This window comes from Toxotes jaculatrix, chromosome 15 (assembly GCF_017976425.1).
Source record: "Toxotes jaculatrix isolate fToxJac2 chromosome 15, fToxJac2.pri, whole genome shotgun sequence".
Lineage (NCBI taxonomy): Eukaryota > Metazoa > Chordata > Actinopteri > Toxotidae > Toxotes > Toxotes jaculatrix.
In genome coordinates this window covers 21,095,600-21,110,810 of record NC_054408.1, presented here as the reverse complement: position 1 = coordinate 21,110,810, position 15,211 = coordinate 21,095,600, and the positions used below count along the sequence as shown (strand labels likewise).

At 40.2% G+C, this 15,211-nt stretch overlaps 1 protein-coding gene across 1 annotated transcript; it reads right to left on the bottom strand.

Moving 5' to 3' along the window:
• Positions 1–2,579: 2,579 nt before the first annotated feature.
• Positions 2,580–3,380, bottom strand: lrrc3 (leucine rich repeat containing 3). The gene has a single exon (XM_041057623.1). The coding sequence runs from the start codon at positions 3,378–3,380 to the stop codon at positions 2,580–2,582; it is 801 nt and encodes a 266-aa protein (XP_040913557.1).
• Positions 3,381–15,211: the final 11,831 nt, after the last annotated feature.

The window sequence follows — 15,211 nt, the reverse complement described above, 5'->3', positions numbered from 1 at the left end:
TTCAGCTAAATTGTCTGTTGAATCCATGGTGTAAATGAATTAACTGAGAAGGCAAGACTGACCTCCAACTAATACATTGTTGTGACAGAAAATATCTGGCCATTTCTTGTATGTGGAACTACAACACAAATATGTCAAAACACTGAACTGTCTTGAAAAAAATGTTTTTTATTTTTATTTTCAAATGCTGGTAAGGTGTCCATTGAAATGCAGAGAATCAAACACACAGTAACTGCAGAAACATATAGAAAATTGATCTTATTGTCACATTATTATCACAAAATTATTGGAGCCCTTTCATTTCCATCACAGAAACGCCGAGCTCATGGAGCAGTTCTTCTCTAGATGAAGACGAGACATTAACCCATTACAAGTTCTTCAAGACATCCAAACACTTTGATGTTGGTTTAGCTAAAGACATACAGTATTTTACATAACAACACTCTATGGCATGTGAATTCCTTCAGACTCTAAAAGTTGTATACACATTGGCCAGCACAAACATTATTATATGACAGGTCAAAACTGCACAGACACTTCCTCAACAAAGAAAGCTACAGTAGTATAAAAAAGATTATTTTGTCAGTTGACAAGACAAAACTGCAAAAATTAAAAACAAGTCTCTATCTATACTAGGTCAAGTATTGGTTGCAAATAATTATGTATGTCTATTTTAACCTGCTAGAGGTACTAGATGAGTGGGAATCACCACATGAGGACAGGTACAGGAAGCTGTCAATCACAGAAAAGCATGTAACGTTAACTTTTGAAAACTTTTCTGTCATTGTCATTCTAGCACACGTTTTTGTCCTTTCTTTTGGAAAAATCCACCCATCTGGATAATTGGGCTTTAACACCTTTATGACTCAGGTCCCCAGCCTCACACAGAAACTGCCTAGGCATAAGTTGTGGCTAAATCTGAGTTCGGCGATGTCGAGGGTGGACAGGGAGAGGACTTGACACTCTGTTGTCCAACTTAGTGCACAGTGCTATGGTGTAGAATTCCCAGAGAGTAGGCACTTGGACACAATTGCCCCCGGACCAACAAAGTAACCAATAGGTAATAAAAAAAAAATACATGAGTTTGTGTCCAAACAGACTGTTATACTACAATCACATCATTAGATGTAATGGCTATGGCATGTTAATTCAGCTGTTATGTGGTTCACCAGTTACAGAAACTAGGTGGTGTCTGACATTCAACTTAAATACATTCATACATACATACATCACATTTAAGTCCCAGACTCAGACTCTAAAAATGATCAGTATTCAAAGTTGCTTGTGACATTACATTATTTCTACCAGTGTTTCTTAAATCACCATGGAATACACAAGACACTGCAGCTGCAAATTCTAACCTTCTATCCTTGGCACTATTATTGTGTTCAGTTATCACATAACCCGCACATTTTGGCTGGAATTACATATTACATGTATTACAGAAGGGCGGCACGGTGGTGCCTCACAGCAAGAGGGTTCCAGGTTCGAACCCCGGCCTGGGACCTTCTCTGTGGAGTTTGCATGTTCTCCCTGTGCCTGCGTGGGTTCTCTCCGGGTACTCCGGCCTCCTCCCACAATCCCAAAAACATGCATGGGTTAGGTTAATTAGCTACTCTAAATTGCCCGTAGGTGTGAGTGTGTGCGTGTGTCTTTGTGTGTCAGCCCTGTCTTTGACTGACGACCAGTCCAGGGTGTAGTCAGCTGGGACAGGCTCCAGCTCCCCCACGACCCTGACGGATTAAGCGGTAGAAAATTAATGAATGAATGTACTACAGAAGTTAGATTCCAGTCTGTCACCCACGGTGAAAGACATTTCACCCAAAGTCTCGATTACTGGAATATCACCTGTTTATAAAGTAGACCTGTTTACACTCTTTCCTTATATAACCTTTGACATGGAATGCTGAAATGTTGATTAATTTCTAAATGTGCAAAAAACACCTTACAACTGCAAATGTATGAGAACACGACATGATGCAGTGACTGCACAGTAAAGAAGTGACAGCAGTGTGGCCTTATTTCCTGGACCACTACTTTTATCTGCAGGGTTTATCAGAGGCAGGGCTGTTATGCATGTGTTATGCAAAATGAATGTTAACACCTTGACCTATTTGATATATTAGCATAAATCTCCTAAAATAGCCTTCACCATGACAGTGTGACATTAAGAACATAAATCAATCAAAACAAAGTAACTGAGAGACACGGTTGTCGTCCTCATTCATCTCCGTCCAAATTCAATCACACTGTGGATCGACACCAGAGTGGGAACATTTATCTCTCCAGTCCAGATCTATCATCCCTCATGGAAATGTGAGCTTTATGAGCATTTTGTTTATTTTGTGCTATCCCTGTTGCCACCGTTGCCTTGTCTGGTTGTACAGACGGATTTACTCATATTTACCAAAAACAAAATAAATGTATGTGTGTCGTATATGTGGCCAGGGTTTTAAACAATCAAATGGCTCATTTTAATCACTGAAAGTCATTTTGTACATAACCACACATTTACTCGCCTGTTCACACACACATACACGCGCACGTGCACCAGGCCTCCTGAGCCGCGTGCAGCCCTGCTAGAGAACAGTGCTGATGGTATCAAAGTCCTTGCTGATCTGAGAGCTGCTGGGCAGTGACTTGAGGTACTCCAGGTGCCTTCTAGCATCCTCCTGATTGTGTCTCACATAGTAGATCACATACGCAATCACCATGGTGAACCATCCAAACATGGTGACGAACATGGCTACATCGGTGGTCTTGTGATGAAAGTTGCAGAAGTTGATCCCTGAGTCCAGCACCTGGATTACCGGTTTGCCCGCGTATTCCTCCTGCACTGCTGTGTGGCAGATCACCTCGTTCACTGTCTCGGGGTCCAGTCGCAGCTCCCTCAGGACCTCCTGCAGTGTACACTCACAGTGCCATGGGTTGTTTGAGAGGCTGATTTTTGCTCGAAGACGGGCAAATGCCTCTTTGGGGACACTTTGGATACGATTGTTTGATAGATCCAGCACAAGGAGGCTGTCAGAAACACCTTGAAACGCTCCAACATCCATTGTCTCAATTTCGTTGTTGGACAGGTCCACCTCCTGAAGGTAGTGCAGTTCTTTGAAGGCATGGTTGGGGATGTGTGTGATGTGGTTGGATGCCAAAAGCAGGATAACAGTATCTCTTGGAAGATCTGATGGGATCTTCTCCAAGTTGCGAGACATGCACTGGACGACCGTCATGCCACTCTTCTCTATACAGTGACAACTTGTGGGACAAGCCATCACTGGTGCACTTGCAATGAATAATCCAAAGAGGAAGCCCCATAAGAGGGCAATGCCATCAAACACAGGGGACATCCTGGGCATATCAGGCCCTGCTAAGTCCTGCATATTCAGCAGTGACCCCCCACAAGTCCTGTCAGGCAAGAACAATCATAGTTTCGACTGGTCCTTGGCATTAATCAATGGTGATAACTGCAGAGTCATTCGCTTTCCAAATGCCAAAATGATCAGTTTATTCACTCAAACGTGGGCTTATCAGAGAGATAATCCTTCAAAATTGATTTGATAGAGTTTCATATAATCTTTTGAAAAAGATTTCAAAAGAGCTCATGCAGATATTGAGCCGCTCACTGAGCATATTCCAGTTACAGCGGGGAACTGTAATCTCAGGTTTATTGTCGCTGAAAGCTTCAGAGAGCCTGGAGCGGGCCGAGTGATGCTGGAATCCACCTGCGATGTTGGGCACTGAAAGAATCTTGAACCAGAAACACAAGTGATTAGTTCTTAAATGCAGTGAGATGGCAAGTGATGGCAGTAACTGTTGGCAATGTACATGTGAAGTTCCAAACTCAACCCATACAATGACACTTGCTAAAATAAGTCATCTTCCAACAGGCATTTGCCTTTGTGTTGCCAAAATGAGGTGAATAGATGCTATTTCCATAATGTTTACATAATGTATAATGTGATTATTGAGAAAAATCTATTTCACTTTAGCAAATCTCATAAGCCATGAGGCACACTCATGGGCATTTTCTCATTCAATTTGGAAAAACATAATTCTGTTTTTGTTTGTCTACAATAAACATTACATTAAATTATTCTCTGATGTTAGAGCACTGCAGTGCATATCAATAATAATTAGAGCTTTTCATAGCTGGACAAATAAAACAACAGCTACAGCTCATCTCCCTTTAACTCCAACAATGAAGATTATTTTAATCTTTTTTTTTTTCCCACAGCTCCTTCATTTCAAGGGCTTCTTCCCCTCTTTCTCCCATTCATGGGCACATGATAATAATAATAGCTGTGGGCTCTAAAATTACTCTATCTGTCCTGCAGGAGGATCATCACTTTACTACTGCGCACCCTCTGGTGGGCTAAATTGATCACACAATGAACCCGTCGCTGTGCTCGCGGTCATCCACCCCATGGAGCCAGTGTTATTTTCTCTTCTTTTTTTCTCTTTGTCTTTGGCGAGGGCTTCATACCTCAAGGCCACACACTTTTCTCTCTCACACACGCACACAGACACACACACGAGTCTTAAATAAGCCCCTCACGTTCTGATCAGCCTGAGCTCAGCGGGAGGTGTGGACAAGATGTGGCACCTGCACACACAAGCGCGCCTCAAACACCCTGCGGTAATGTTATGACACGACCACATCATTAAGTGAATCAGTATTTATAAGGGTTTACACATGCACATTGTACTGCAGCTTGTCCGAGCTGTCCTTTCCAACACATTTATGCTGTAATCTTTAACATGAGGTTAGGCAGCAAACTGGCTCTAAAACAGGCTCCACCAACAGATGTTTTCATCAGTTTCGCGGGGATATATAACATTTCATTGGAAAAGCTAAACGCAGGCCTATCACAGCTTGAGACAAACTTTACAAAAGTAAACGTGTATGCGTCCTTAATGGGAATACTGGGTGGACTAAGACCCTGGGAAAAGATTCACATTTTTAATTAAGGCTAATGATGCCTGAGGGCAGAGTGAGAGCTATCGTAGGGTTTGGTAATATTGCGGATTTTAATTACATTAGTGTGTACTTATGTGCTTAAAATATTACATCGGGGAAAAAAATAAATAAATAAACGTGGGCTGATAAAAAAAAAGGAAAGAAATACAAACAACTTTTTTAAACAATAATATTTATATTAAAGGTACTTACCGGGAAAGAACTGATATGAATAAACTGCTATTTTTTTCACCCAGCAGAAAACGTAGCTCCCGTTATGTGTTGTACCAAACAGCGGAGATATCGTCGATAGTGCAGCAGTAGTTTTCACATGTGTATCGTCGTTGAAAAAAAAACAACAACAGAAAACAACAACTGTAAAATAAACATTTTCTGAAAAGAAGAGTCAGCTACTTACACACGTCCACATTTCGGTCAGGAATTAAATAATAACACGGTAAAGGTCCTAAGCGGCACGCGGGGAAGTTAATTGATCTCCAGGTGAAATTATGCATATCTCCAGATTTGGCAGCTTTTTTTTATGTTTACTTATAAAACACAACACACCAGTCGTACTTGTTGAGGATTATGATGATGGTGGTGGTGGTGGTAGTAGTGGTGGTGTACAAGCAAGGAGCTCGAGGAGCACGTACCGGTCCGAACCATCACACGCCCCCTTCTCCGAACAGCGCGCGCATGGCGCCAGAGGGAGTCCCGACTGCGCGTGGATTGGACTGCTGTTCTGTTGGCAGCTCCACTCCTCCTCCAGTTCCTCCGCCTGTCTGTCTGTCTGTCTGTCCTCCTGCACCTCCCCTCTTGCCCACGTCTCTCTGCTGTAAGACAATGATCCAAAATAAATGGGAGCACTGGGTCTGAAAACTGCTCCTGGATGCATAACAAGAAAGAAACACACGACAAGTGGTTGAGTGATAACTTTTAAAGGGACTGTGATGTTCAAAATCAAAACAGCCCCGATACCTGGGTGATCATTGTTACTTGAATTAGGATCTTCTCCTGAACATTTTATTTTATTATTATTATTTTTAATCAAATCCAATAAAAATCCCAGAATAAAAAAAAAGTTATAATTATAGAAAGAAAATGAGAACGAAAAATAAGTGAGTAAAAACAATACACCTCAAGGCTTTGCCCGTGTCACACTGAGCTGTGATATATTGATTATTTTAATCACCCTAAGTGTTGTATCAGACTGACTATCAAAGAGTCAGGATGTTAGGGATTTAGGCTGCACAGCAGTGGATCAAGATGTCAGCCCCAAGGTCTTCTTCTCACATTGTGTTAATTGTCAGTGCCAAGGTAAACACTCACAAACTGCATTCAAAGGAGTCTGTATGTTGTTGCTATAGCTTATCACTGAATGCTACATGAATTTCTATGGCCATGCACTATGTATGTCTGCATCATTTAACAGCAAATGTGACAACCCTCATCAACCTCACAGCTGAGGTATTAGGAGTATTTCAGCAGAGAGAATGTCCCAAGATTTTTATGCAGGATTTTTTTTTTCATGTGAATCTATACATATTATAGGAAAAAGCGTTTTTTCCTTACAGATCTTGCTGTAGGAGTGTCAAGCCCACAGTGAGTATAATTTGCATCCGGATAGTAAATAAGGTCAGACCTTAACAGACCGACTGTACATGACCACACATGCAATGAAGCAGTCAGCACTGCTGTTTTCCGTTTCATTTCATTAGGGGAACTTGAAAATTATTCTCTATTTCAAGCAGCACAGGGGCACCTTAACGTACACTGCAGTTTCAAAATGTCTGAATCTCACAGTTGCACATGAAATGTAATGTTGTTACAATTTAATGCACAGAAAACAAACACAGTGCCGTGTCAATCTTCCAGATAACCTCGACAAGAACAAAAAAATAAATAAGAAAATAAGAAATAACTCTGCAAATATGGGCTTAGAAAAGTGAGTTTAACCAACTGCTTCAGTTCCATTTGCTCTCTCCCCATGTGAATCAAATGTAGGTCAGCTGGTCCCAATGTTCCAGGTGTCATTTGTGCAGTGGAGGAGTGCAAGATTTTTACGGGTCCAGTCCTTGCTTAAACCCACAGCGTGCCATCTGGCATAATGAATTGTGCAACTGTAAATGTGGCACTAAACTATTGAAATGCTCAAACGCACACATATATTTACATATTTACACATATACATATACACATACATATACATATACATACACACACACACACACACACACACACACATATATATATATATATATGTACAATGACTTAACCTTGAGCAAAAGTAATGCAGCAATGATTCAGATGACTATATGTAATGTAAAAGGGGACTCTTTGAATAACAAACTCTCGCCATTTCTACATTTGTTTTTGGTGTCGTTCAGCTCTTTTTTTTTTCTCTACGTAGTGGAACATTTAGCACTTCAAGAGCTGGTGGAGACCAAACAAAGCTGAAATGAGAAGGAATAATGGATTTATATTGATAAGGTGGCCAGAAAGAGGGCTCCAAATAAATAATAATAGCAACATGTACAGCTGGTAAAGCTGCTAAAAATCTTCATTAGAAAGATCATGATTAGATTAAGGTTAGATTAGATTGGGTGAGATAGGAAAATCTTTTTAAAAAACTCACACTTTATACCTGTTAATAGGCCCTTAGGGAATCACTGTATTCAACTAGCTTCTTTTTATGAACATCATCTTTGCACTGCAGTACTCTTTGATTCCACTTTGACTGTTAGTGGAGAACTCCACAAGTGGCTGTGCACAAATCGCATGTGAGTGGGCCTATGGCTGTATCAGCTGTGTGAGCTTCAGATAGCTGGGCTGATGTAAGATGCTATCTTCATCCGGTTCTTTGTATTTTCTAGTGGCAGGCATGTCGTCAGTGTGAGAATGCAAGTGTTTAGATAAGAGGGTGTGACTTTTTAAATTTACCTATCTGCTCCACACAGCAGAGGTAAGTCCTGATTGTCATGCTGTGAGCAAAATGAATTTTCTTGCTTGTATAATTAAGTTTCCCCAGATTCATGTGATGTTCCAGCTATGTTAAATTGGCTGCCTGGCAGACAGTTTATAGACAGAAAATGCACAGTCTCTGTTCTCAGGTCGTCTGGCACCAGAGCAGCTATGAGGCTTTAAACACCCGTCAGGTTTTAACCAGCGATGCATCACAACCAAAACTAAACAGAGTAAAACAGGATAAACCCCATTAGCTATATATGGTCCATAAATAAAGATTTTACAGAGTTAGGCAATGCAGTAAAACCACTTAAGGTGCTGCCTGGACCAATAATAACATCCACAGACTGGTGGCAAGCCAAACTGGGAGTCATCATAAAGAGAGGCAAGGCAGCTCCATGCACAAAGAGCAATTCAGAGTGCTATTCTGGCTAAATCGCTTACATTCAGAGTTTTATTGCCACAGCATCATTCTAATCTGTTTCCTCCCTTATACACCACACATGACCACTAATCATCACTGATCCAGCATTCACTTACTCCCAACACTGGGAGGCTCCAGCCGCAGCCATTAAAATGCTAAATTAGAATGAATAAGCACAAAGTTATTTAAGTTGAATACAAAAGAATGACTCTGAGACAACACCAGCAGCAGGAGGAAGAATTTAATCTAAAGATATATCTGCTGAGCTCAGTGATTCTCACACAAACGCACCCAGACATTCACACACAAATGTCATCCTTTGTCGGACCAGATAAAGGGTCATAATAGGGATTGCCGGTGGCTTCAGTCTGTCAAAACACACACTTACTAAGTAACAAAATTGGAGGACTGTGACAGTCAGAAAGCCAAGGTCAGAAACTTTAAAGCGCAGCTCTTACGGGAATAGTAGAAATACCAAGCATGTGCTACCAGAGCGATGCAGCAGGTTTTCCACATCAGCGACTTATGTTAACTTTCCTCTACCTATTTACGGGACCAGGCAGGGAAAGTGTGGAGTTGGAGGAGATGAGAGTAAGCGGCTATTCATCTAGATGAACAGCAGCACTAGGTTGACTTCCACATCAATTTATTGTTATTAATGTAGCCACAGTAAAAAAAAATTTTGTCAGGATTTTTTTTTTTAAAACATGTTTTTTTTTTTTCCCTAAATGCTTATTGAGTGTATGAAGCTGGCTGGTGAATGTACTGTGAGTAAGATGGCATTTTTCCACGTTTATCCCATGATTAACACCCCGGTGAAGTGTTTCTAATGATCACCATCTATTTATATTATGCACAGTTTAGAACAAATTTGACTGGTCCCTGCCTGTAATTGCCCCTGGGAGGACAAATAACAGCTCAGAACACAAAACACATTCATCCAACTCTACTAAGAGCCAGGGGAGATGGCCCGCTGATGTATAACCAGTTGGTTGTGACACTGAAGATAAAGTACTGAGGTGTGGTATGTGTGCATGGTAGAATTTACTCAACAGGCAAAAAACAAAGGTCCACTGGGTCCAGGAGCCCCCCGTCTTCCTGTTCACCTGGCTCTTAATGAATCTCCGGTTCTTTGGAAAAGACAAATTATCTGTGTCGGCTGCCTCCAGTCAGCTCAACCTCCTGTCGCCTACTTACTTATTCAAGTGTGTCACTCCCAAGTGATATCATAGTATGACGAAGAAATAGCACACCACTCATTTACTTTGATAAAGTAAATTCATCTCTTTCGAAGAGGATCAAGATGGTGATGAGTGGGGCGTCTAGTTTGAAACAGTCCATCACAATTACACACATTTACTGTAGCAGTGTCCAAGGCAGCAGAGCATTAACAGCTAACTGTGTCCAGAGGAAAGGAGGTGGGCTGTAACTGTCTGATTAGCTGCTGTAACACATTTGGAGCTGTGTGTGTGACAGGATGGCTTGCAATGAAACACAGACTGTACTGATAGATGGCATGAAGTATATTGGCAGAACATGATTTATCATCAGCTGTTGCACCATGTTAATCTCCAGTATTTTATGAATGATGCGAAACATGTACAGTATACTGATGACCTAATTGCATGCACACCTTATACTGTACATGTATGTACAGCAGTCAATTTGTATTCAATTACATATGACCTTACATTGTTTCCAGTCTCTATTTTTCCTGCTTGATATATCCAGTATGATTCAGCTTGTAGTGTTTGGCAAGTGAGTTACAGCCTCGGTAACATAATGTTTTCAGTGAAAGCAGGAGTGTTTTAATGCCAGTGTGTGAATGCTTTTTTTCAGAACTGTAATTACTAACCCTAACCCTAACCCAGTAAAATATAGTGTTCGCCAAGGAGAAGAACCTCAGTTTCAGCTCGTTTCTCTATACATTTTTTCAAAATGCATGGTAGTGAATGTCGTTCAAATTAAGCTGAGGGTCCAGTGAAGGACAAGCTGTTTACAGCAGTGCACATGCACTTTAGGGAGAGGGACAGTGCTCATAATAAGTTAAATATTCTGATTTTTTTAGCTAATATTTTTTTTTTTTTTTTTGGTCTAAATATGTACCAGAATGGAACTTACGTCACATTTTAAAATATTAAAACTTTTCAGTGTGAGTCCATAATATGTTGCAAAGTTTCTATATCTAATCAGTTATGGTTACTTTACTAGTTGTGGATGGCCAAGCAGTGGGAAAACATGAATCAGTGGGAATCTGCACCTTTGTGCACCTCCACAAACTTTTTTTTTTGGTCTAAATATGTACCAGAATGGAACTTACGTCACATTTTAAAATATTAAAACTTTTCAGTGTGAGTCCATAATATGTTGCAAAGTTTCTATATCTAATCAGTTATGGTTACTTTACTAGTTGTGGATGGCCAAGCAGTGGGAAAACATGAATCAGTGGGAATCTGCACCTTTGTGCACCTCCACAAACTCCAGTTTATCATTTATACCTCACCCTCATCCTTGTGTGCTCCCACTAGTGTTTCACGTTTGTCCCCAGTTTTTCTCTCAGCATTAGTGTGTGTGTGTGTGTGTGTGTGTGCTGGCTGTGACCTTCTTATTTCTTCTCCTGTGAATCCACTATGGACTCCTGGTTTGCTCTTCAATTCCTCAGCACTTAAACACCAGCCCATCCCTCCAATCTTACCTGTTGAACTCACCTGCCGCTCCCCCTGCCTCATCCCAAAATGGAGAAAAATGGCACCGGTTTTCTTTTTTGCAGATGGCAGCTGAGGATCTTTTTAAAGTTTGGGTTAAAGATGACCCTGACTTTTGAAGTGACAGATTCTTCAAAGAGAGACTGGCAGTAAAACAAGGCATAGGAACAAAAGCTTAGACTGACATAGCTGCAGTCCAACACACTTCTCTGCGCTTCAATTAGAGCGGTCACCGACCCAAAACCCCACGGAGACTGTGTCTGCCCCCCGACCACCTAAATTAATTAAATCTAAGGTAAACAGAAGAGAAGTTATACATAAAAACCTAATGATTAAGAAAGCCACTGCAAAAGTACAACAAAATAGGAGAATTAAATGTGGACTACCAAAACACTCTCATCTAAAGCTGTATTAGTTAACAGTCTAATATCAGATCATCATATTAATTAACTTTGTCTTACTGAAACCTGGTTGTGTCATGAATAATATTTTAGCTTAAATAAATCCACTCTCTCCCAGTCATATTAATACTCACATTCCTGGAGGCACCAACCGAGGAGGTGGAGTTGCAACCATTTTGACTCAAGTCTATTAATCAGCCCTAAATTTAAACACAACTACAATTTGTTCAAAAGCCTTCTTCATCTTTCACACCCAAGCTGGAAAACACTATAGCCAGTTCTATTTGTTATAGTGTGTCTCACTGCCAGCAAATACTCTGGATTTTTGCCTGACTTCTCAGCATTTTTGTCAAGTTTGGTCCTTAATACAGATGCTGTGGCTAAATAGTCCCTCCCAATCTGATTATCTTCCTGGATGTTCTGCAGGGTCAGTACAAATGACACTTGACTCTATTGCCCCTATATAAAAGAAGATAAAAAAACAAAATGGGCTTGCTCCATGGTTTAGCTGCCAAACCCATATATTAAAGCAAACAACATAAAAACTTGGAAGGACATGGCATTCCATCAAATTGGAAGAATCCCGCTTAGCTTTGCAAGATAGTCTTAAAGCATATAGGAAGGCCCATCACTCATCATTAACAGAGGAAAATAAAAACAGCCCTAGGTTTCTCTTCAGCTCTATATCCAGGCTGAGAGAGTCATAGAACTATTGATCCATGTATTCCTATAGCTCTCAGTAGTAACATGAGTAGATTTCATGAGCTTCTTGAGCTTAAATAAAATTCCAACTATTAGAGACAAAATCCATCACCTCCTGCCCTCAAGCCGCACCGATTTATCCTCAAACACAGGAACCTTAGAAACAGTGGTGAAACAGTGGTGATGATATATTTAGATTGTTTTTCTCCCATTGTCCTTATAGACCCAACTAGGTTGGTTGAGGAACCTTTACCCTTAGCCAGCACATTCTTTTTTTTAAATATGAGCAATCTTTATTAACAGACTATGTACTACCGTCCTTTAAAGTAGGTGTAATTAAACCTCTTCTTAAAAGGCTACTCTTGGTCTAGGTGTTTCAGCTAACTGCAGACCTAGATCTAACCTTCCCTTTCTCCCTAAGTTCTTTGAGAAAGCAGTTGCCAATCACTTGTGTGACTTTCCACAGAAGTAGACAAAAGTTTCCATAAAAGTTTATTTGAGTTTATTTGATTTTCAGTCTGGATTTAGAGTGCATCATGGCACAGAGACATCACTGGTGAAAGTTATAAATGACCTTCTAATTGCATCAGACAAAGTACTTGTCTCTGTATTTGTCTTGTTAGATCTTAATGCTGAATTTGATACCCTTTGCCTTCACATCCTATTACAGAGATGGGAACATTTAATTGGCACCGAAGGAATCGCATCAAACTGATTCAAGACTTATGCATCAGATTGATTTCAGTTTGTATATGTTAATGACAAACCCTCTATCTAGGCAAATGTTAGAGTTCCATAAAGTTCTGTGCTTGGACCAATTTTGTTCACGTCATAAGTTCTTCCCTTTGGCAATATTATTAGGAAACACTCCATAAACTTCGGTTGTTATGCAGACGACACCCAATTGTACTTGCCAGTAAAGGCAGAGGAAAAACTAGTCTGTTCTTCTGTTACTTCTAGGCCGGATTATTGCAATTCCTTATTATCAAGCTGCCCCATTAAGTCTCTAAAGACTGTCCATTTTCATGTTGTGAAGTCTTTGCGTCATCACGTTACATATTAAGAGAGAAAAAAAGAGATCTTTAGTCTTAAATTTCCACATAAGGCTATGAATAATTCATAAGGTAAATTACCTAATTGCATTCCAACTGCACAGCTTTATGAAACATAAAACCTCAAATTTTTGCAAAGAACTAATCTAAACCCAAGGGTGGATTAATTTCCTACCCAGCATGCCTTGCAAATTGCTGTGAGACTACTTAGTGGGCTGCATCTCTTTTAAGGGACAGAAGGCAAACACCAGAGAAAAATATGTAATTTGTTGAAGAAATTCTCTCTTGAGAGGGGCCACTCCACAGTTTGACCCTGAGATCTTCTGAACATGGACGCTAACTGCATACACTCTCATAATGCACTATGACAGATTTAAACGCCCTCTCTCTTTTTCCTATTTTGCTGAAGAAATAAAAAAAATCTCCTGTCTGATGACAGATTACTCTTGCCTCATCCCTGACCTGTTGTTGTATTGACACATTGACACTAGCATTACCAGCTAAAAGCCTTTCAGCAAAGCTAGATGGAGGTATTGATTTTAGTGTGTGTTTTTAATTATAAATGGGCCAAAAGAAACCCTCAGATGTCAGCAGGAGTTCATAGTCATGTTCAAATGCTCAGCAGGATGTCCTATGACAAGAGCATTAGTGTTGATCACTGAGACATTCATACATGCTAATTTTAGGAAATGTTTAACTTTTGAAACCTGTGTGAAATCAACAGTGATCAAAGACAGTGACTAAGTGATCCAATAAAAAGGTACTCCAGGCCACAACTGGGGAACCTTCAAGGAGCTATAATCAGTATTTTTAAATCAACTCTGTGCCACATGCCAGTTTGTATGTGAAAGATGCGGTTGTAGTACTACACCTGTAGAGCATTATCACCCAGCTCCATAGTTACTCCCAGCTCCCCTAAAGCAGAGGCTTTTAGGGTCTTTCAGCTCATCATTTTGGTTTCATGGCTGTGCGACTTCACTGTTTTGATTCACTCTTACCACTCTCATTAACCTCAATACATAGCAGGCAGCTGTTTTCAGTGAAAAAGTTCTAAAAATCCTCTGTGCATAGACCTGCACAGAGCTAAATGACAGACAGACAAAGTTAGTAACAGGTTGATGCATGTAGTGGAGCATTTAGCAGCCAGATGTTTGAGTCAAAAGTGGAGATCATAACAGAGTTAAAAGGAGAGTGACTGTTGGACTTGTATTTGTCATGTTACCATGTGACAACCTTGGTATACCCTAATGTATACCAAGGTCATGAGGCCAGATAATGGAGGCAAGAATAATGTGGGAATCAGTGAATCAGTCTAGGCTCAGTGATGCCCCTGTGAAATTACACAGAAGTGTAGTTATAAGAATTCAGGTTTGGGTTTTGGGTGTTTGTTTCTGCCTGTCAGCAGTGACTTAATAAATTTGTCTTAAACAATATGCTTCATACAGCTGATGGTTTTCATTCCAACTAAACACTAGATTATCTGATTTCAATAAGCTGCAAAACCAGACTGTTCTCCCCACGCCGCGTAGCAGATGGATGGGACCTAACACCAGAGCAAAGCAGATTGTGCCACATAAGCTGTTAATTATAGAAGATATTTCATTCTCAAATAATTCTCCATGGTTAGTCTTTCTCCTTTATTTATATTTAGAGACACGGTTCATACATTGGACTGCTGATAAGGGGACTGACAAAATTTCATTATCTTTTTTTCCCCATGCAACATTTACCTTATAAATTCATTACTGTTTGCATTTTCCTTTTCAGCTACCTTGCTGAAGATAACTTTCATTATAAAACTACAATCCAGTGCACATAATGTTCACCATCCTGTACTGTATCCCATAACTCTCGTAACGGTACCTAAATCATTTTAGCTGGCACGCTAACACTAACAAAGTTAGCAAGCCAATTCTACTTGGAAGTACTCAGATGTCATGCTTTTGTCTTTATTACATTATCTTCATCTTCAAGTGCCAGTGTCTGTTCTTCATAATAAAGGACCA

What these genes read in the sequence shown, in the direction of transcription:
- lrrc3 (XM_041057623.1), bottom strand. Translation starts at nt 3,380, where the DNA reads ATGCAGGACTTAGCAGGGCCTGATATGCCCAGGATGTCCCCTGTGTTT.